The following is a 23,838-nucleotide window of genomic DNA, read 5'->3' as shown; positions in this document are numbered from 1 at the left end:
TTCAACGAGAGATTCAAGTAACCTTATTTACAGTCTAAATGAAAATCTCTGTACACTGACAAATCTTAATTACTTAATTCAGACTTGTAGAAAGCACTGATTACTCATTAGAAAGTGGAATAAGAGTACTCAAAGAAAACAATGTTAAGAGAGAAGCCAGTTTTCTTTAAAAATGTCAAAAATATATAATATAAACTAAAGCCCAAACCATGAAAAACGGTCCCTATCTGAAAGCACACAAAAGTATGTGGAGACCATGTCCATGCACCTATACACGTATAGCCCTCTTCACTCCTTTTATGTGCGTGTTTGATAACATGTTTTTTCAATCAAAATGTCATGTCAATAAATATTCATTGAACTGAACTGACATCAAAATAAGAAAGAGAAAGAAATTCAAATGGATGGCTACACACCTGCAGTCCAGGTGCCGTGGTTGAGACAAATCTAAAGACAGGGAGAGAGAAAGGATGATGAGTGAAATGGTTTGGTGCTTTCATAATAAACACAACATTATTTTAAACATGCAGAGGTCTGTTGCTTGTGGCTCTGCATCTTTGTATGCACGAGTCTACGTATTCATTGTATCTGTGTGCAAATGCATCGCCGTGTGACCCTCTGCTCACTCACACAGAGGCAGCTTGGATTATACAAGTCCATCCTAATTCATGTGGATGAGGTATTACTTTTTCCAATATGAGTGGTGTTGTTCCAGTGACCTGGTCCAGCCAGGTATTTCTCTGCTCCCCTCTAATACCTGCCATCATCCTCTTAGTGGGCCATAGGTCGATTAACCACAATGAAATGTTCCAAAGTGACGCACACAAGGAGTGTGTGTGTGTGTGTGTGTGTGTGTGTGTGTGTAGGTTTATGTGTTGTGGAGTTGAGCTGTCTGAGGAATGTGGGGGCAGATCTACAGTAAGTGATTGCGTGCCTTTGTGTAGCTCCTCCTTTTTTAAATGCACACCATAGTACTTAATACTGCTTCCTAAAATTGCCACATATGTGTACGATCACTGAGTAGATACTGGTTTGTGGAGCCAATAGAGGGTGACAGATTCCTTACACCATACTTGACTTTTTCAAATCAGCCCTAAATACACACATTTTCCATTTTAGAATTTTAGCATTGTGTAAAGTTGAATTGAATAGACTATGGTTTTCGTTTGCCCTAGAGACATGGAAAAAGGTTTTTGCATAATAAAATAATAATAATAATAATTATTAGTAGTAATTATCATCATGGTCTAATAAAAATGAAAATCTTAAAATGTTTTTAAACTTCATAAAAAAAGAAGAAGAAGATGTGTGGTTATTCCAAAAACCAGAGTCTTTAATGGAAATCATTCTTAGTTCTTATTAGTCTTGATGTAGCTACAACCAGTATGAGTAAACAACCAGACTTTTTTTTTTTTTTTTTTTTATCATTTTAAGGAGTCAGTGAAGAAATGCGGTTTCTGGTGGTCTGTGTTTTTTCTATGTACCAGATTAGAGTCCAGCTAGCTGCTTTTAGAACAAGTAGGAGATGTGCCAAAGACTTGTTATGAAATCTGGGATCATTACAGTTAGTCTAGACAGATGTGTGAAATACATGAGTTTTGAGGTTATCAACATGATAAGAATGTTATGATTTTTGTAATTTCTCTGACTTATGAGACATGACTGTATCACTGCTGGTCTGGGATTGAATTGCTGTTAAAAACAACACTAATGTTTCTCCAGCGCGGTTGTGAGTTTTTGTGCTGTGCAGCTTTTAATATGTAAGCGGCATTGACATGTGGATGGCAATAGATTGCCCAAAGGTATCATAAATATATCAGACAAAATTGGTCCCAGAACTGACCCCAAGATCAATCCCACAAATCATCCTGGCTGAAAGGATCTGTAGACTCTGCTCTCAACAGCAAAACTTCATCTCAGAGATAGGAAGCAAACCGGTTTAAACGAGTCCAACCAGGGCTCATGAGAGTCAAGAAGAACAGAGTGATCAGTAGTATTAAATGCAGCACAGAGGTCAAGGTGAACTACAACTGATGAATGACCAACATCAGCTGGTAAAAGCAAGTCATTCCTCATGCTAAGTAGTGCTGGTGCAGTGCTGTGACATGCCCTAAGAAACTTTTTACAGATACCAGTCTAGATCTTGAATCAATTGACTCTGTCTCTATCTGTAATGGTTTCCATGCCATTTCAAATATGACATGTAGGCTCGATATGAGTCACAAAAGCATGGAGGAAAAAGTACAGATGAAAATAACCACAGATTCTCAGATGAAATATAGATGACAGCGTTAAAACCATAGGATTTGTCCAGGGTCATCGTGGGGCTTTGAACCTGCTGACCCTGAATTATCTGTTTTATGTCATCCACTCCCTCTGTGTGTCCATCCATCCCTCACCCCTCTCTCTCTCTCATTTTCCTCCTCCTCTTCTTTGGCCTAAGCTCAGGGACGCATCTACTCAGGGACATTGGCAGTGTACTGAAACCTCCTTTATAAACAAGGTTCAGGTGAGGTAAAGGTATGATTATTGGATTGAAAGAGGCTGAGTGAGAAATAGAGAGAGAGAGAGAGAGAGAGAGAGAAATGAATGTGGGAACAAGGACAACAGACAGAGACATCAAGTTCCTTCTTGGTTGTGTAAAACAGAGTGTATTTCCTGAGTGGGACATATCGGACTTGTATCTGAGGGAGGCCTCCCAGAGAGCAATGTCTCCAGATTGCTCCTGACACCCTCTATTACAGGGTTATGTGGTTGTCAACAGTGGTTTGAAAAAGGGGTCAGTGTGTGAATGGAGGTGCTATGAGAGGATGCTAAAAAACTGAGACTATTTCACACAAAACATGAAGGTGAGAGACTATCCATTTACCACAAACCCATCTCTCACTTTCTCTCAACTAGACCTCAAATGAAGCAACACACAGCTCTCCAGCTGTTGCTGAAAATGTTCCAGCATGTGACAAATTCTTCTAAATCCTCACTATTATTTTATGGTGACAGACATAAAACTAATCACAGAATGACGTGCCGTTTATTACATTTTTGGCCCCACATAGATCGGATCGACTGTGCCGCTAGGTTGCCTGCAGCGGATCAGCCTGCTTTACCATGGCGACCCTGTTCATTTTCTGCAGAGCCCAAGGGGAGGCAGAGAGGAGCGAGGTCAGGAGGGATTGGAAATCTGATCCCCCTCCAAAAACAGTGAAATGACATTCCAATAACCTTGAGACCCTCGCTTGGACCTGCCTCAAATAATGGCCTGGGGCCACAGAGTGTGTGTGTTTGCATTTTACTTGTACTGGGACTGCGCATGTACATTCATGTGTGTGCCTGCATACGCGTCTGAATGTGTGTGTACGAAACCTGCGCAGGCCGCTGATCGCTATTCCAGCATAAAGAATGCAGCCTCAAAGCTGAGCAACAAGTGTCTGCCTTTTTTGAAACACAGTCAAATGCACAGACTTAGAGCACTTTATGGGTTCCTCTTGTAAAACCAGGGACAGACAAGCAAGACAAAACTGCATTTTCTTTGGCTGCGGCCTCAACATAAAAGACACAATTATATGAAAGAAGTAAAACGGAAGAAGTAAAAATGGAAGAAGTAAAAACAGCAAGTTGTAAAACAGCTGAACGATCAAGAGTCAGACTGATTTTTTTGGACAATAATGGGCAGTACAGTGTATACTTTCTGTACCTCTGCTACACAGCTGCTTGGGATGTTTGACATCACCAGGAGATGCAGTATGTGGTGTTTATGTTGTGGCTGTCTGGTCATTTTCAGGAATGTGCTTTGAAAGTTTAAAAGAACAGCTTCCTCAGTGTCATTACATTGTTAGTTAGAGCAGCGATCAAATGCTCAGCAGTTGTGTTAATACTATCTGAAGAAAAGTGTGCGTATGTTTGTGCGTGTGAGAGAAACAATTAAATAACATCTGTGAGGCCTTCTGTGTATGTGGCTCACATCTATGACCCAGCACAGTGTCTATTTTTCCATCTTACACATATGAGTGAGTCAGTGTGTGTGTGTGTGTGAGTGAGTGTTGACCTCAGCATGTCCAGCTGGCAGACGACTCTGGAGATTCCAGGAAGTTATAGGTTGAGTAGGCGTCCATTTTATGCTTGAAGGTGGATTTGATGAATACATGTGTGTCTGTGTATGTGTCTGTGTCCATGTCTGTGTGTGTTTTCAGCCTGGGGGTGGATTCCCCATCATCTCAGAAGCAGCATTTAGTGTGTTACAAAAGAAAAAAAAAAGGGCTGTTTGAAAGTTTACTCCCACAAACATTGTGTTTAGACACATATTCTCTACCAACAGTTTGCCCACTGAAGAAGACAGAAGAAATTATTATAAAGAAGTAGCAGTAGGATTAAGCAGAAAAAGTGTAATATGTGAAACATCTTCTACTTCATTATTTCCTCTGCACTGACCTAAAATTGCATAATCATGGCATTCCTCTGTTGGGATGTAAGCATCATTTTTCCCAGACTAGGTCAGGTTTCTGGTTGTCAGTCGCGCCTGTGGATCGCTCCAATTTTCCAGTGCGGTAAAGCCAGCAACACTTTCCCCCTAATGTTTTGTGTGCTTCTTGGATGAAAAACATTTTATGGCTCCTTTAAGTGTCAGCTCAACATTTCTAAATGCCTTTCAGATTGGATATAAATAATTAGTATCATCTCAGAGTAAATTGCCTCACAATATTGTCTGGATGGAAGAGGTGGATGACCCACCACAGCTGACTTGAATATTTTTACTGCCTGGAGTATTTCATCTCATCTGACAACAACTGGGGTCCTTTAGTTAGTGGGGCCTCCTGGAACACATGCCAGAGGAGGTTTTTTTGAAAACTGGGGGGAATTCAGTGAGGTCACTAGTGAAAGTGATGATAGCTTTTCTGTATCCATTGTGCCGCAAATGCATCAGACAGGAGCCAGGCCCAACTGTAAATCCACTCCATCGCGGATCATTTACTCTCTAAATCATTAGGGGTGTCTGGAGACAGGGTTCCCCAGACAGGGACAGCAAGCCGACAGAACACAAACTTCAGGGCAGGGTAAGTGGCTTCTGCTGTATGTTTACACTCCTCAATCGATGAGTGTTGCATAACTTTTGGTCGGGCACTTACCTAACCGCTTGTCCCTTTTTTTCCCCTCTCTCCTCCTCTCTGAGGTGCTGCCTGTTCATCTGCGAGGAGGATCAACCAATCATACTGCCCGGATAACTCTGACCACGCCACGCTGTTACCTCATTCGTGCATGAGCTGCTCCCTAATTGGCAGCTGAGACAGCATGGGGTTCATACTGGTATTTCTAATTAACAGCTGCAACAGAATAATTGAAATGAGGAAAGAGGTGCGAGGGAGTAAAACTGAAACATTTAAGTCCTGGGATTCTCAGTTCTAGAGGAACTTTCTCTTTCCACAGATGGACACAATGCATGTTGTGATCTTTTGTTTACTATTTTAAGAGTATCCCATCTGCAAAGGGTGGTAGAATGAGACAAAGTCCTGGAATAGTTAGGCTGAATCACCATGATCACATTTGCAAAATGTGCTCATGACAGCCATAATTTGCTATGATAACCATAGACAGATTATCATGTTGTTTTAACAAAAACCCAGTATAAGCTGTGTAAAATAAATATCCTCTTACTGCTAACTGTGAAAGAATAAATGTAGAGCCATGCCTAACTACACAGCAAAACAGTGAAATACTTTTTTCTGGGCTTTCTCCAAAGAGAAGTTATTCAAGTCATCAAAATCCAACTCCCCAGTGAACAGAGGTTCAGGTGTCTTCGTGTCATCCTCCTCAGTGTGTTTTCAACCCTCAGTTTTATCAGGGCTGGTGAGGGGCCACAGGATTTGGCTCAACTGACCTTTTCTGTTGTTTGATTTATTTCACATTTTGAGTCGCAGATGTGGTCTTTGCTTAAGATCCTGTGTCCGTATTGTTTTGAAAAACATTCCCTGGATTAACATATTATAGCACCAATAATATGTGTGAAAAAAAGTGGACTTCCTTTTTAACAACTGTTTTCACAAGTAATTTTAATGACAGTATAGTCTTATCAGGCATCTGTCCACTGCCACTGAGGGAAAGGCTTCAGCAAATAAATTCACTTGTTTTCTTTTCAGGTTTGTTGTGACTGTGGTCTATGCAGTGATATTCTCACAGATGATATGCTGTGATGTGTTGCACTGTACATCAGGACCCTCTAGTCCACTGGTGAGCATTTTTGCTGGGTCCAGTTTGTCATCTCCAGGGACATTTTGAGGCGTTTTCACCTTTACAGAGATGCCAGACACAGTGAGCTTGGTAAATACTGGAGGTGTGCAACTGAATATATTACTGGACAGCCAACACAGACAGGGAGGGATTTCATTTGCTCCGTGTGTGCGTGTGCATGTGTGTGTGTGTGAAAGAGAGTCTACCAGAAAGGAAGAGAAAGTATGCACATAACGTACTCTGTGGGTGTTTGTGTAGACAGTGCGTTTGTGTGGATAATTCATCCTTGGTGTGTATTCAAATTTGTACATTGATATAATGATACAAAACATGTTCTTTGTGTAGTCCTGAGCTTTAGTGGAAATCAGCTCTGTGGCAGAATGTAAGCTGAAAGTTTGAATTGAGTTTATTGATGTCAGACTCTAGAGTCGTCTTTCTAAATCCCCTCCCAATGTGCATATGTGTGTGTGTGTATGTGTGTGTGTGTGTGTGTGTGTACATGAGCGTACATGTAATTGTCACCTATCCCCTGCCTGCAGAAAGGGCTTTAAGGATTTTAATTGAATGCTGCCTGTAGATGCAAAGTGTATTTCTCCGGAGAGAGTCACAACCCCTTTAATGTTCCCTGTATTCTATTTAAAGGCACCAGATTTCAAAACAAAAGACTAGAAACCTCTATGAGTCCCTGTTTGATACCGGTGTTTTTAATGCACAGACTCGCACTAGAGGAATACTAAATCCATGTTATTATTGTTTTCTGATGCTGTTGAAGTCTTGTTTACTTTAATAATGTTTGTAAACACAGCATTAAAACTGGGCTTTGTCTTTCATGTGTGCTTGAATTGATTGTTGTTGTTGTTTGACAGTTATGCAAGATAACTTCATCTGAGATTATAAAATCAATCCTCCACTCACACTGAGAGAACTGAGTTAGCTGTAAGAGATCATTTACTGGCAGCTAACATATTATTTGTCTGGTTTAGCTGAGCCAAGAATGAGGAACAAGGCACATGAAGAGAAACACACAAGAGCGAGTATCAAGTGATGTAAATTGATGTGTGTTGAATATAAGAATTTTCATATTCTCATGCATATTGAGACACTCATATAGGTAAATGGTTTTAATGTTGTGGTTAACTGCTGTGGTGGTTAAATTTTGACCTCAACTGCATTCCCTCTGATGTGATGGTTTTGTTTTAAAGACTTTTTATCTGAATTTTAAACAGCACATGATAATAGCTTAACCTCGAAGCCAGTCATAGTTGACAAAGAAGCACCGTGGCCTACAATAACATCTAAATTCTTTTGTCCTCTTTGAAAAATTATTGTCCATCTCTGTGTGAGAAGTGAACACATACAAGTGCCTGCAAACCTGTGAATGTTGCCGCCTATTGAAACGTATGTGTTCATGTACAGCATGTGTTTTGAGATCTGCTCTGTGTATCTTGGCAGGGGTTAGACCGTGATGAATGAGCATCAGGATTGATCCAGTGTTTTTACAGCTGGAGAGTATTGCATTTAGGAATGAGGCGTGTTTACAAAAACACCCAACCCTAGTTTGTCTTCATTATACAAATAGATACCACTGATTCCATATACAGAGATTCAATTTACACACACGCATGCACGTCTGTACCCCCCCCCCCCCCCCCCACACACACACACACACCAACACTGGGAACCAGTGGAAGTTAAACCATTTAGCCCACCCCTCCTTAAGGCACTGTGCTTTCAAATTTGGTTTAAAACTTCATGTATTTTTAAGTTTCCTCCTTTTCCCTGTACAATTTTGTGTGTGCATGAATGTGTGTGTGTGTGTGTATGCAGCAGCAGAAAGTGCCACAGGTCATTTGGCAGTGGTGTCAGGTGTGTCTGGCAGACAGCCTGCTCCTCACTGGGACATACCCTGTCTCTAATTCAGGCCCAGTCTGTTATTGGCATATGGATATGAGCCAATAACAATAATGTAATACTTACCGCCTCATACCGTGGATATTACAGCAAATGACACAACATTATCAGTTCTGGTCGAGCAGCTTTTATTACCCATTTTTCATTTTTCATGATGTTTGGGAATGACAGCGCAGTTGTAGGCTGGTGAAAGGAGGGGCTGACGTGTGATAAAATACCACAAGCAGGGATGATTCGTTACCTGCCTCGCTTTGCTGTGTGTTTGGAATAATGAGTCGTAATCTAAGTATGTGAGGATGTGTTTTCCTTTGGTCAGCAAATTCCTGAGCAAAATGAGCATATACAGTATAAACTCCAACTGTTTACATCTGTTTTGTTTGCATTCAGCTGTTGAACCTAATAGATGAGGTCTGAGATGTCTGCAAGCAGAACTAACATCCTGGTGAGGAATGATCTCGTTTGAATGAAGTAGTGGATTTATTAAATTCAAAGTAATCAAAGTGTTATGTTGAGAGAAATTCATAAAAAGCTCTTATCTGTTTTATTATTTATCAAATCATATTTTACAGTTTCAAGTTATCCTTAATATGTCGTTGACTTTGTTAGTTAAAATTTGAGCATGTTTTTTACATTTGTAGTTTTACTTAAAAAGCTCCTCATCAGGAGCTGGCAGGTGCTAATCAGTTAGATGATGTCACTATTTCCGGGTCATTTCACAGAGTTTGCCCCCCGGCCAAAAAAAAAACAAACATATGACATCATCAGTCTAATTAGTGCACCTGAGCAACCTGGCACACCTGCTATTCATTAGCTTTGGTTTCCCTAGCACGTCTGCTCCCGATGATGGTTTTAAAGTAAAGCTGAAAGCTTGAAACAACAAATATTAGCGTCAAACAGCCACCTTTCAAACCTTAAGGCGGTAAGTTGTTGATATTTACATCATCTTTTTTTAAGTTTAATTCTACTACAATCATTCTTGAAGTTGGTAATATCTAGCAGGACATCTTGGGTCTCTCTTTGTAAATAAAATATTTTAAACAGTTCGGTCTAGACATGCTCTATATGAAAAGCGCCTTGAGATAACTTGTGTTGTGATTCGACGTTATATAAATAAAACTGAATTGAACGTTATAGCTATTTTGCTAGTAAGAGTTAGGCAACGAAGCGACACCGAGTTTGTGTTTTTTGGACTTGGAAGTATAGAATCTGTGTTCAGGATGATGTGATAATATAATAATTATATGTATGACCTTCCCTGTCGCATAATTTTAACATTTACAGCTTAAAAGTGGTCGAAAGGATTTTGTCGTTGAATGAATCGTTGTTGGATGCTGCTAGCCTTTTCCTTTGACACTGCAAATCAAATCCTCTAAGATAGTTTGAAGTTGATCTTGTACAAGTGCTGCTGAAAATCTGTCAGTATCGTGTTAGCTTCTCTCATTCACCTGTACTGAATAACCCTTGCATAATATGAAATAGTCCAGTTTCTTTAATCACAGCAAAATTAAAGTGCTGTAGAAAATGAAGGTTACAGCAAGTGAAATCAAAGAGGCATTTAACAGTCAGGGTTGCTGCCGTAATCATTTTAAAAACGTGTGAATAAACTGAACATAGACTTTCTTATTGTCACAGTAAAACCATATCAAATTCAAGGTAAGAATGATTTAGGTAAAAAAAAAAGAAAAAAGGTCAGAGTGTGTGAAGCTTGCACATCGCACAGATTTGAGGGTAAACTGACTCTCAACATAGTATGTGAATGGGAGGAGGATTAAGGCTTCCAGAAACATTTTTCTTTTCTTCAGAAAAGTATTTAGACAAAAAGTAGTGACGACACTGAGAGACTGCAGCTGTCTATAGTATATGCTAGTGCTGTATGGCAAGGCAGATGGCAGTAGGCCATGTGTGTTGTGTTTGTGGATTTTTCTTCGCTTCCACCTGCCAAATACCTATGTGCTTTAGTGCCACGAGACACCGGTGATCTTTAGCAACAGACATACACAGTGTGTATGTACATGTGAGTTATTGTGTAAGGGTTCGTTTGAGAACTAATATGAACTCTGGATCTGCCCCAGCTTTTGTGGAAATGGAAACTAAATGGCAGAAATACTGGAGGACTTACCAGTTCATCTGTTTATATCTCCATCATTCCTCCCTCTGTCTCTGTCTCATTCGCTCCATTTCACTTTCAGTACACATGAGCTCAAAAAGTCTGGGGTTGAACAAGGATGCGGAGTCTGTCAAGTGTCTCACTTGTGGAGAATGTGTCGCTGATGCTTGCAATGGATGCTTAATTAGACCTAACTCTTAACAGAGTGAAAGGCAGATTTAGTCAGAAAGAGAGAGAGAGAAAAGTCAGTAACGTTTGTATGCATGCTGGCCTGTTTTTAAGTCAGGAGTACTTACTGAAGTCTGATTGAACTCATAGACTGTGCACATGTGTGTCACCTGTGTTTTCCTTGCTCCTCTTCCCAGCTTTTCTTCACTCCACTCTGCCCAAACTTGCCATATAGCAAACACTGGTCCAATATCTTGTGTTGGAGTTGTTGTGCCAGGACATGCTGGTACTTACATTTTACCCATAGGCATCACACTGGGATTAACCTTGAGCTGACACGGCCCTGTGACAAGGATCATTTCCTCCCCACTCTATACCTTTACCCACACCTCAGGATGTAATAATCTCTATTTGATGACAAGCTCATAATAGCTAAGATCTCCACTTTACACAAATCTTACCTCTTGACATCTTTATAATAAGGTGACTGCATCTTGCAAGGTTTGCAAGGTTTTGTTGTGAAGAAAAGGACCGAGAGTGCCTCAAATTTGTGCTCCTGCTTTGTTGTACATTGGCTGTGGTTTTACACATACACATGGCAAGTCTTTGTTCATGAGTAATGCTTTTTCACTGACAGTTATGTTGAGGTGACAAGTGCTGATTTCAGAGTTGTTTGATGACTAATAAAGCTGAAATTAATCGTGGCTGTGGTTAAAAACTATCAGACATGTTAAATTAACTCACTGGTGTGGACTGAGTGTATTCAAACAACAACACAGTGGACATTATAACATCGAGAGGCAGATTAATACTGACAAAGAGAATACAATAGATGAGGAGTGATTCTGCAGCTTACAAGGTCGTCTCCTTTTAGCACCTCTTCTTGTCTATTCCTGTGAATATCTGTCAGTTAAATCTGAAATGGAGTGACAGACTGCATTTTGTTATACAGAACTACAAAAGGCTTCTTCTGTGAATTTAGAACTTGAAGTTCTTTAACTGTAAATCATCAAGACCATTTATGATCTGTGACTCCCTGGAATGATTTTTGGCTCAGTACCAACAAGAGAGTGAAGAAGTCAGAGTTTCTCGGAATGGCTTGGTGATTGCTTGGTGATTAAACATTTGATCATAATGTCCTGATGCCTTGGAGTATAAACACACACACAGACATAGACACACACAAACATAGCAACACAGACAAGGACACACTCACAGCTCACAAACACCCTTGAATTGCAGCCTTGGCAACTGTTTTTCTTTCTTTTTTAATTAGAGCAAAAGATCAGAGAAATACCAAGTGTCAATACCGCCGAGAATGAGAATATGGCAACGGCGACCTTTTAGAGCTCTCTGATCTTTTATAATGTCAGAGATGGAGCATCTTGTTCTTTTCCGCCATAAGTGTATGCCCCTTGCCACGCCCCCACATGGAAATATAGAGTACTGCAGACTAATAAGGAGCGTAGCTATTTTTCACTGGCTATATTTAGTTTTCGTCATCCGTGGAAATACTCTGTTGGGATCAGACATGTGGCTGATCTCAACAAGTCTCAAACTCTCTCGTTAGACTGTGTCACCAGACTTTGTAGTGGTTGTCAACAATGTGTAGATAACAGCAGTAAGATAAATAAATAAATATTAAATTTTTGTACAGCTGTTAACACCACAGATTTTATGTCCTTGTAAAATTGCCACCATGCAAGTTAATTTCTAAGCATAAGCCAGAATAAAGCCGTTAAAGTTTAAAAATGTGGGTTGTATGGAAAACGACTTATCCCCTTATTTTCCCGTTTTTTAATTGGATCCAGTTTGAAAACAACAGCGATGCTATGAGACACTTTTGCCATGCTCAATCCTGGTGGCCACATGCTCCTTTCCCACATTCCCAAAGCAGCAGGCAGAGGATGAGATAAATCACCCAGCCTATAGAGGCCCACTGGCTGGGATCATCTCTATCTGTGCAGCCCTCCCCTCTCCTCCTTCTGGATGAAGGTGTTAGCGGTTAGCACAAGTATTAGCCTCAGGCTGTGGGACAAGGGATATCTGTGTGGTGCATGTGCCCTGGTCAAGTGTAAAGCAGCCTTATCTTCTAATCCTGTTAAATAAATGGCCTGCATTTATATTGTCAGTAGGCAGAAATAAAAAGGACAGAGTAAGAAGATATATAATAGCCCGTGAGATAAATGTGCTCTTTGCCCCTCTCTGTGGATGGTGGTGGAGGTGGTGAAATGATAGCTAGGGAACTCTCTGACCCTGCAACAGTGTGTTTGTTCTTCTTGTGAGCCACTTTTGACTTAAAGCAGTTCGTTCACACCATAAAAAGGACTTTATCTTTGTAGGCTTGAGAGATGCTGTAGATTTTCTTGCTGACATTATAAGTGCAGCAGCTGGAGAAAAACCAGTGGAACAGATAAAGATAACAACTGTTAAAAGGGCAAATTTATCAAAGGCTGTATCAAAAAGATTGAGAGTGAAAGAAAAACTCAGCTTGAGTAAACCGTAGGCACAGGGAAGAGTAGCAGTGATGTTTGTGGTATATGAGCACATGGGTGTTTAACTGTTAGATGTATGCATGTGCTGCTCTATGTGTAAACTCATACAGTATGTGTGCATGCCCATGTGCGTACATATGTATGCGTGTGTGATCTCATGTCCATGCATGGTTGCCAGTAGAGTGGGTTGGCCTGGCTGGTGGCCTACGTTTGTTTAGCTGTGAATTCTTCCTCTTGATCCAGTGACTCACAGCCTGTGGCTTAGGCGGCGTTTGTGTGCCCAGAAAACACTAATCTGGAGCGCACAGGCCCAAGACCACAGCATCACTATTACTTCATTGCTTTCAATGGATGTTCAGTTAGGAGATGTAACTGAACTGTTCAATCAATGTGTCATGAAAATTGTAATTAAGATGAATTTGTAAGAGATTTTACTACCTGCAAAAACCTTTTACTCAAGGTGATTTAGCACATATGGCAAGCATCAGCTTCTATGATTTCTGTGATCGTGATATGATGCAAAAAGCTGATCCCTGCAAGTTTAAAGGAAAATTCCAGTTTCCTACAACCTGGATCTTATTTTAAAAGGTTTGGTCATCATCATATACAAAGTGGTTTAGATTACCAGGCTAAATGTTGGCTCATTTACGGTGTTGTCTGATCATCTGACTGCTGTCACCCCTCCCATTCAGACAAATTTCTATCATCCTGAGAAAGGTCAGGCCAAACACAACCATTTATGTAAAATGGAGTGGGCTTTATATGAAAGACAGAGGAGTGCTGCTGAAGCATTTTTGTTAACAACCAAGATGGCTGCTGCTGATGTTCAGAGATCTGTTGCGACAGTATGAAATGAACTGGACAGCCCATTTTCTTTAGAAGAAGATCAAACAACTGCACTTACAGCTTACAGTTAAATTTTTCCAGTACTCTGCTCTAAGTCACATGTTTCGTTGCTCTGATTGGTTGTAGGTCTGTCCAGTTGCATCCAGAGGCATTTTGTTCTGCGACTGTTGGTAACACCCCAGGGAAACTGAAAATGAACTGAAGAGGTTCAGTGCCAGGCTACTATGTTCCCAGAGCCTAGCAGTCACTTTGGTAAGTAGAGTGTTATCATTACTGATAGAAGTGATGACCAAAACTACAGAAATAAGACCAAAGTTGAGATAAGATGGAATTTTCCTTTTAATGTAATCTCCTCCAGCACCCTACCATGATGTCAGGGCACAGTGTCAGCTACATCGTTCCCTCTGGTCTGGATATGTCCCACTGTGCTGCTCAAGGACACTTCAGCAGACTTTCAGACAGGCTCTCCTGCCACTTGTCCAGCCTCCTGACAGCCAACCAGTACAATCAACAGGTACTCAGCTCTGAGCACAAAACACCCAGTTATGTCAACCACAGAAATTATACCACTTTTTGACAAGTGCTTCTTGCCTTCCTTGCATTTTATCTGTAATCGCAGCACTGTTTTCAGCTCCTACATAGCAGTTATGCTTTGACATCTCAGCCTCCACTGCTGATGTCACAAGTCTTGCTGGTAATTTCCTAAACCTTAACAGTAAAACTGGTGAAACAAAGCCAGTCATATTGCTGCTCTCACTGAGTCAAGGCTTCACAGCCAAAACTGCCTGCCTTCCTTGGAATTATGCTACACATGTGACTTCTAGTTTTCTGCCTGGAGCAACCACATTGAATGAATATCAAATATTAGGAATGTATCATTATTTGGGAATTGACAGTCGAGGGTGGAGCTAATGAGAACAAGAAAGACAGGGAGAAAGCAAGAAAAAGTGAATTTATAAATAGCGTGGTCGTGTGAGAAACAGACTTTGCAAGGCCAAAGGGACATGAAGGGGGTGTGAGGAGCAGTCCTGGCAGTACACTCTGTTATTGTGTGTGTTAATGTGTGTGAGCATGTGTGTGTTTGTGTGGGACCCAGATGGACTGTACTGAGGTTACTTGGAAAGAAGAAAAGAGTCATTTTGTTGCCTGGGAAATGGACTTGCCTAAAAAAAAAAAACCTGTTGAATTTGCTACATCCTTCTAGAAAAACACTTCTTCACAAGATGTCGTTGTACTGCATTGTATGCTGTCAAACTTAATTTGTGCTGAAGTTGGTGTGAGACTGAGGAAGAGAGGGAGAGACAGTTATAAAAACAGACTCAGAGAGACAGACAGAGGAGCAATGAGTGAGAGCTTGAAAAAGAGATAGAGGACAGAAGAATGATGTAGAGGACTTTTAACAGGTATTTCCTACTTTGTACTGTGTGCTACATTTTGATGGAATCCAGTAGTGACGAAACTCCTTACCCAACAAACGTTAAAGAAACAAGTAAAACCATAACCCAGATCCATTTGTGCACACTGCATCCATGCTTTGACCACACATGTGCACACACACACGTAAGGATTGTTCAGTGTTATACAAGTGGCTGGCTGGGTAGAAATCAATCAGGTAAACTAGGTCAGGGGAGGAGAGGAGAGGGAGATGCAGGAGGTCTCAGAGGAGCAGGCCTTTGTTCCACATAGGAGGTGGATACAGAGAGATGCATCAACAAAATGCCTCTGGCCTTTCCCTAAGGTGCAGAAAACACATCAGGTACCCTGTGCCAGTCTGCATGTAATGCATGAACACATGTAGACACATCACTTCTCCCATATGTGTGGCAGTGCCTGTGGTGCAACACATGTGCGTCTGTCGGTTACACAACATCTGATCTGCACATCTAGGCTCAGTTGATGTCCCACTGTCTCCGAGGCGATGCCTTCAGACCCTGAGCCCAGTAATTATTGAGGCATTACTGTCCTGACCACTCCTTTTTCCATGGAAACGCCAATAAGAATCCACCATGCTAAGTCCCATCCAGATAGACGGATGACCATGTTATGTCCTTAGTAACCTAATAAAAGCACCACGTAACATTCAGGAGCTATGAAGGCAGGAGCAGTGTTGGATAAAATCTATTCAGAACCAATTTCTGTGTATCATTCCTAATAACTGGTGTTATTGCATCCACAGCATTTCCCCCCCTATACATGGAGAAATAATGAAGCGTAGAGTCAAATCAATGAAATCCACCCGCTTTCATGTAATAGAAAAGATGCATTACAGGTTTACATGGTTATTCTTGCTGTTCTTTCAATTATGCACTGCCATGTTCTCAGGATTTATCAATATTTATTTTTAGGTGTTGAATTTTAAATCATAAGTTATATAATGATTTGATTATGCATCGACACAAATTATTTTGTATTCTCAGTCTTTGTGTGTCTGTGTGTGTAAGTGTGTGAGACAGTCTGCTTCTCCGCATGAGCTGCAGGGCAGTTCCATAAAGTTTAATTATATGTTGCATTCCCAGTGGAAGGACTGAGATTAAACTAAATTAAATTGTGTTGGGGTGCATAAAATGTTTCTGAGCTGCGGAGGATATACACACACTTGCATATAAGCGCGCACACACACAATGGAGGCATGCCTTGCCACAAAAGGGGTAGAAACCATGGCACCGCTGTTAGCAGTGATTCGTATGAGGTGAAAGCGGATCTGGTAGCAATTCTGATCGTCATTATATCAGTCTGTGCGGCTGCTGTCTGCCTTGTTTGCTATTTCTGAAAATGACCAAGTGTAGTTATTTCATAGACGTGTGTGTGTGTGTGTGGAGAAGACTCATACAAAGCAACATCTCAACATTAAAAGACAGGCAAAAGAAAACTTGCCAAACATTTAGACATTGTACATTTCTTCTAACCCTGGATTATATTCAGTGATATTTCTGAATGATCATTGGCTACGTATTTCAGCTGCTGATAAATCTATCTGACCAGTCGTCACTGTATGAAGTTGCTGTGGTTAACTCATTAGCAAACAGTTGCCTATTTACACATTCATTTGGAGTCGTGTCTCTGACTGCTTGATGAATGCAAGTTCAATATTCACTCTGAGAATGCAGTCTGGGTCTTTAGCTGTTAAATGCTTCACCATAGCTGGTTGCTAACCTTGTCTGCTGTTCGATGCTGGTCTGGTATGACTTCAGTGAGGTTTTTTGGCTTGAGTCAGCTGCCTTTTGCAGCTGTTAACAGGGTTGGTGACAGCATTGAGAATAAACTGAAAGACAGAAGTTGATATGAGCTAAGAGAAATGCTCCTTAGATCTGAGGGGGCCCACAGAATCAGGCAATGACATGATTACTTGTTCCAGTGTTTATATGAAAATATTTATTAGTGTGTCTTGAGGGTAGGGCAGCCAGAGCTTTTGGTTTGGAAAAACTTTAATTAAATAGTCAACAGTGAATAGGTATGAAAAACAAAAGGGCTCCGATACCCAGACCTCCACACCTTTACTTTACCTGCCTTAAATGAATGTTACACAATGTTGCACTTCTTTCATTAGTGCAGCATATTGAACCAAGAACACATGTGCACACTTCATAAACACAGTTCATTAACATCTAATAAACACTTTGCACTTAACTCCAATATGTCCAGAATTTCACAAATGAACTTCTCAACCCTCCAGCCAGTTTCATCAGCTCCACATTTAAACAAGATCAGTATTTGGTAAATACCAGGATCATAAAATTTGGTTGCCCTCATGAAAATGCTCCTTTGTTTGCTGGGTCTGGTCTCCTTTAGGTTTAGTCTCATAAGTTCTGGTATTCAAAATATGGCTCAGTGTGCAGTGTGAATGTCCCACTGTTTTGAAATGGTATCAGAACATGCCATAAGCTTAATTAGGATTAGTGCAGTGATTATGTTTTATTATCATCGCAATAATAGTATGACACATTTTACATTTAGCTATGTTAATCCAAGGATAAGTATTTATAATACAGAGACAAATATGGATTGGAACATTGAGTGTTTTTCACCACACTCTGATTGCTTGCTGTCCTCATGTTTTTTATTTGTGGCCTGACTGGTGATAACTCTTCTCCCTCCCTCTCTGAACATCTTTTTCTCAGTCTTCCCATATTTTTGCATCCTCAGAGCAGCACAAATGAACAGTAAATTAGTTATGGTGTCCTTATAGCATGCGTGTTTGTTTGAATGAGTGAGTGTTTGTCAGAGTATAATTACAGAGATCAGAATCAGTCCTGATATATTCCATGTGGGAGAGTGTCTGGTCATGGTGGAAGTTATTAGCCTACTGATGGATTATAAATATCTACTGGAGGAAGAGTGGCCTTTCCTCTTTTATGACTCAACTTCATGACGTGACTCCTAAAGAGCAACAAAATACACATGTGGGTTTACTCATGTGGTTTGAGTGACATGTCAACTTTAAAGTTGTGATATCATCTTTCAGCCAGGCCTGTTTCCTTGTCTGCTTATAAATTAGATTTTTCTTCAATTGCTGGACCACTCCGCATCTTTCTTTATCTCAGTGATCACCTCCACTGTGTTTTAATACACCTGATTAAGCTGTAATCAACATAAATTCAGCGTAATTACATGTCTGTTGTCCTCTGTGATCGCTCATTTTAAAAGTCATGCAGCAAAATTGTCTCTTTAATTTCACTGTGACACAGCTGCCCTCTGGGTAGGCTCATGTCAGAGTTTCCCACAAAATTGCACAGCTGGTGTTTTAAGATGTATGCACTCAGGAGACTGTTTTTGAAAAGTTCTGTTTTGGGGTAAGAAAATTACAGGATTAGTTAGAGCAGAAGGCCAAACAGAGAAATTAAAAAAAATTAGTCAGCTTAGTGTAGATGTACTTTTGGTTTACACTGATTAATTCATGAATAATTGCTGGCTTTAAACAGGAAGTCTGAACTTGCTTTTGCCTTTCCTCTTCTCCCATCCTTGTGTTGTTGTCTTTCTTCTCCACCTCTGTTGCTCTCTTCCTGTCATCAGATGTCTTGGCCATGTCCTCACCTCTCCTCTGTCTGGTCCTCCATTTATCATTCTCTGTCCTCACTGATGCCCTAATTTGTCAGCCAGCGACCTCCTTTGCTCACCCGGACACTCTCACTCTTTTACCCTTTGGCCTCAGACCCCTGACCCTGCTGAAAATGCTTCCCAGGGCAAAGACTGCAGGAAAACACCCACTCATTCTAGTTTCACAAACAGCCCAGGCTCTAATGCATGTGTATATATGTCTCATATTTGCATGTGAGACAGATTAGAAAATGTCAGAATTCAGGTATATTGTTATGCCTCAACAGATCAGTTTTACATACAAAATTTGACAAATATATATATCATATATTTTGAGTTTCATCATTGTGGATAAGAGAAATTAATAAAGATATTCTGGATGATGCATATTAAGATTAATTTTGTTTAATTCAAATAGTCTTCATTGACAAGGAATTGGCAGGAAAACAGTGGTTAATGACTGTCATGTGTTTCATCTCATTTTCATCTGGAGCTCTTCACAAAATAGCTCAAATCATACATTTAAACTAAGCTCAACAGACTGTTTCCAACCTTGCAACGCATGTAGCATTGCAATCATGTAACTTCCACTGCACCTCATTAAGTTGATATCGTCAACACGCAGTGGCTTCTATGTAATGATTAACACTGGCTGACATCTTATATGTTGTTATCAACTCTGCATTTGATTAATAGACAAAGAGTTAATAGAGTCCACTACACACGGGATAACACTCACACTAGACTCATGCTAATACATTAGTGCTGCATCAGTAAAAGCCCTTTCTATCTTTGTGTCACTATAACACCAATGTCACACCAATCTCTGCAGAATTGAATGGTCCATGTGGGACTGTGCCAGCCTTGACCCTGAACCCACACTATGCAGGAAAGGAGAACAAAGGTTTGCATTCAATTAACAGGCCCTCTTGTCCCCTTGCACTCAGCAGAACTGATAATGCACCTACAGTACATATCATACCACTCATTCTTCTGAAAGCTAGACATGCCTCAGAGGGATTATCCCACCTCGTGAGCAGCACTGTGACTAAAAGTCCCTTTGTCCACGTTATAGAAATGTTAGCCACATGTCAATTTTTACCTGCTCTTATGAGCAGAAACATGTAATAAAAGGCAGCCAGTGTCAATACAATTATGGAGCAATGTACAAACACTTTGTGACTTTAGTTTACGTAAAAGTATCACCTTTTTTAATTGAGTGTTCAATTAATTAAGTTTAATCTTTTGCTTCTTGTACCATTACAGCCATTGTTTTTCTACAAATCCTTTGAAGGAATACCTGCCTATTCACTGACTGATTAATGTGTGAAGAGAGCAGTAATACAGTATGAGATGCATTTTGACGTCTCCATTTCCACACTAGGTGTGTTCTGTGAGTCAAATATATTAACTGTTTAAATAACTAATCTGGGACCTTTTTCACAAAAGCCATTTAAAAGCACTGTTTAAATGCAGACTGCAAATGGTAGCAACATCACGCTACACAAATGCCCGTGGCTCACAAATTGCAATGAATTTGAGTCCCGCAGGGCTCAAACAGGGCTCTTCCATGCTGCATGGGTTGCTGGTATGGTGTTTGGTTAATTTTGACATGTTTCAATAATCAGAACAATTAACCTGAGAAGAAAATGTCATATTGCCTATCATAGCTTGCATGTTCCAAATTTGGTGAAACTGGCCCCTGTAGCACCGTATAATACATTTGAAAAAGTGCAGCTGTTTTTACATGCCAACAATAGATAACAGTTTACGGTACTGTGAATGTTCATGTGGTATTCAATTGGATTTGACTGCTCTCTTGCCTGTTCATAAATGACACAGCTTGCTAATTTTCCCCAATGATGCTATAAAACTAATGGATAACTATGCAACAATATTGTTACGAAGCCCATTTAAGAACACACTACACTTGAAACTCTATGTATAATAAAATAGCCAACAAGAGCTCCAACACAAGACTTTTGCATGGCAAATACAGTTCAACAGTGAATAACAGCATTAGCTAAAATGATGGTTTCCTCCATTGTGGACTAAATGAATAACCAGCACCTTAAAAGGGGTTGACTCTATTAAGTTGGTTTGCTATTTGGTGACAACGTGAATTCAAACAAAATGCACACAAGTTTAAATAGAGGTTACTTCTTACAGCCTATGACTAACGATTACATTCAAAAGAGCTGAATTTGGTATAACCTTTCACTGTTGTCAGTGCTGTATGAACGAGCTCTGCTGATGTTGATGACTGTATGTATATATTCTTGTCTGAGTTTTCATCCTGTGGGACCACAGTTTAGTTTTTCTGGAGCAGATCTCACAGATCACACAAGTAACTTTTGGTCTGCACCTAGGTGCTGAGAAAGCGTTCATGTTACTGAATTATCAGACAGAGTGGTCCCAGATTTCACAACTGTTACCCTTAGAGCTGTGGTGGAGGGGAGGACATTCACTCTCTGCCAGTGTGCCAGCTTTGTGCACTGTCTGACCTGATCCGGTGACAGGAGTTTTAAAAAGAACCCATTTCAGTCTTTGCATTACTACTTCAAAAAGAAACTTTCTTTCTTGCTCTCTTTCTTTCTCTCTTTCCCCCTTTCTCTAACCCCCTCACATACACACATACTTTCCCATCGATAATTACAGTACAACAATAGTACTCATTCCTGGGCAGGACGTTGAGTTTCCTGTGGTCAGGTTAAATTTGGTGGCCACTGTGCCACAAAGGTCAGGGAGCAGAATCTGTCTCTAATGGCATGGCTGCCTCTCTGTGGGATGAGGCACTGTTGGAATTACTGGCCAGACTTTTTGACTTAAGGCAGCCTGGGAAAATCCACTTGTCTATTGCCCTGGTCACTGGCATAAACCAGGTCCAGGCAAAGATTAACATCATCCAGGAAAAAAAAAAAAAAAAGAATCCTAATCTTCTTATGAGAGTGGAAGATTAAGAAATATTAATTTAGTTCTGGACACGAGAGGAATTTAGATGAGAAAACAAGATGGCTTATTTTCCCAACAGCTGTTTAAATTTTTTTGAAGAGAGTATTTTTTATTTTATTTTTTGAGTTTTTTGAGTTTACTGGCCTCTTTTTTAATGTAATAATACTGTACTGATACAAAGTAAAATACAGTTCATTGCTCTGTTTGAGCAGGACTGAGTTAGGTTTCTGTAATGCAGAGACAAGCAAGCCTCTGTGCTCCAGATCCACAGTCATCACTTATCAGAAAGGGCACCTGGGCCAATCAGATCAGTTAAGGGCATAAAGGGAAATAGGCCACTGGCACCCACTGAGAGCTTAGATAACATATGGCGCATAAACAGTCAATAGCAAAAGGTGTGTGTGTGTGTGTGTGTGTAAATAAACACGTACCTGAAGGTGGTCCTGCAGTGGACGGCAGTGTATTGACATTGCCAGTGAATAAGTAAAGGCACTATTGACCTGAGGGTCGTGCTCCATGTGCTTTCACAGTACTCTACCCAATGAAAAGTGAAAAGTATTGACAAAATCAGTCAGTTAACTTTACTGTTGAAAGCATAAAATTATGAAAAAACAGAAATCAGTGTTTGAAGTGGATAGCTACATCTGCTTCTCAGTGCTTTGTTTGCCTCTCTATTTTTACTGTGATAGAATTTTATATGTATATTTTTTTTAAATTGCATATGCACAGTTTTTGCATTGACTCAGTGGTAAAATGGACAGTATGCCAGTATACTGTACCTTCTCACTTGGTTATAGTCTATGGAATCCATTGTTTGTGTCACAGTCTAAAAAATCAATACCACAGTCTTTGTTTCACCTCCTGTTGTTTTTAACTGTGGTTCTTAATGATCGATATGCTTGTTGAAGGTGCAGACACACATTAGGTTTGTTGGTCTGATTAGAGTTATGATTTGGACCACGTTTGACCCAAGTCTTTTTCAGTCTTAGCTAGTTGATATCTGGAGACAAAATTAGTTTGTAGTGTTTAAGGAGTCTTTTGTCTTTTGATTCAATGTCAGTTGTCCCATTAAGATTATTTTACTGTATCTGATACCTGAATTATAAAACTGTCCAGAATCCGTATATGCACCTAGATTTTGGTGTAGAACCACAAAGCTGAAGTCCACCTCACTCATACATAGTTTAACTCATCTCCAACTTGCTTCAGTTTACACTTGTTTCCTGTATGTCTCCTGTACCTTTTTGGTTTCTTTGGGATTTGTGGGTTTGTCTCATGACACTCTACCACATTTTCAGCTTAGTAACTGTAGTGGCAGTGCACCTGTATTTGGACCTATGTGGTGTCCACTGTATTTGTGGTGTGCTTACCTGCATTTTTGCACACACACGAAGAAGCATACACGCACAAACACCTAGAACTCCCTGTCCACTGCTCTCCATGTGGAGTTATGTGAATTGACTTTCAACAGCCACCTGTGTTGAAGTTCATGGCTTTAGCCTGATGTGCTGTCATGGGGCTTTGATGCTTCATCATGTAACCTCTCTGAGACACTGGGAACACCTGTCCTTGCACTCATAAGGCATGCTAATACATGCAGACACATGGTGGCCTGCTGTCTGACCTTGCTAGGACAGCAGGAGTCATTGGAGAGACAGGCCACGACAGCCCTGCAGGACACAATGTGGCATATGCTCACTCTGTATAGTCCTTAACACATGCAGCATAGTCAAGTTGCTAGTGAGAAAAGGTGCATAATGCTGAGGCAGACTACACCAACAGCACTTAAAGCACTTAGTCAGACCAATAAAACACAAATTTGAGCAAATAAGAATCAGCTCATCTTTTGATTTCAAAACACCTTTTATTAATAACATCCCTTAGAAACAAGATGACATTCCTTTGCTGTTGGCAACTGGAGGAAATTATAATAAATGAATAATACAGTAAGTGCGTCTGTGCTTTATTTTGTTCTGTGTTGATATTGTTACTTCTATAGTACTAACAGTTTTCTAAGAATTTGCTTGAATGCCACTCCACAGTGGTGACTGTACTTCACATAAGTGGAGGATAAACACTGAAGGTGGTCAGCTAACATGACAA

At 40.3% G+C, this 23,838-nt stretch overlaps 1 protein-coding gene across 1 annotated transcript in view; it reads left to right on the top strand.

Annotated features, from left to right (window-relative positions):
- Positions 1 to 8,925: 8,925 nt before the first annotated feature.
- The window catches only part of LOC108899249 (A disintegrin and metalloproteinase with thrombospondin motifs 2), a 126,584-nt gene continuing 111,671 nt past the window's right edge, over positions 8,926 to 23,838 (top strand). Inside the window, exons 1-3 of the mRNA XM_018699598.1 lie at positions 8,926 to 9,052; positions 13,876 to 14,001; positions 14,108 to 14,263. Coding sequence (XP_018555114.1) covers positions 13,974 to 14,001; positions 14,108 to 14,263 — 184 coding nt within the window. The 5' untranslated portion in view covers positions 8,926 to 9,052; positions 13,876 to 13,973. The remainder of the gene's footprint in view (positions 9,053 to 13,875; positions 14,002 to 14,107; positions 14,264 to 23,838) is intronic.

The sequence above is a fragment of the Lates calcarifer genome, linkage group LG8 (assembly GCF_001640805.2).
Source record: "Lates calcarifer isolate ASB-BC8 linkage group LG8, TLL_Latcal_v3, whole genome shotgun sequence".
Taxonomy (NCBI): Eukaryota; Metazoa; Chordata; class Actinopteri; family Centropomidae; genus Lates; species Lates calcarifer.
Note: the sequence above shows the minus strand (reverse complement) of the source record. Positions and strands in the feature narration are given on the sequence as shown.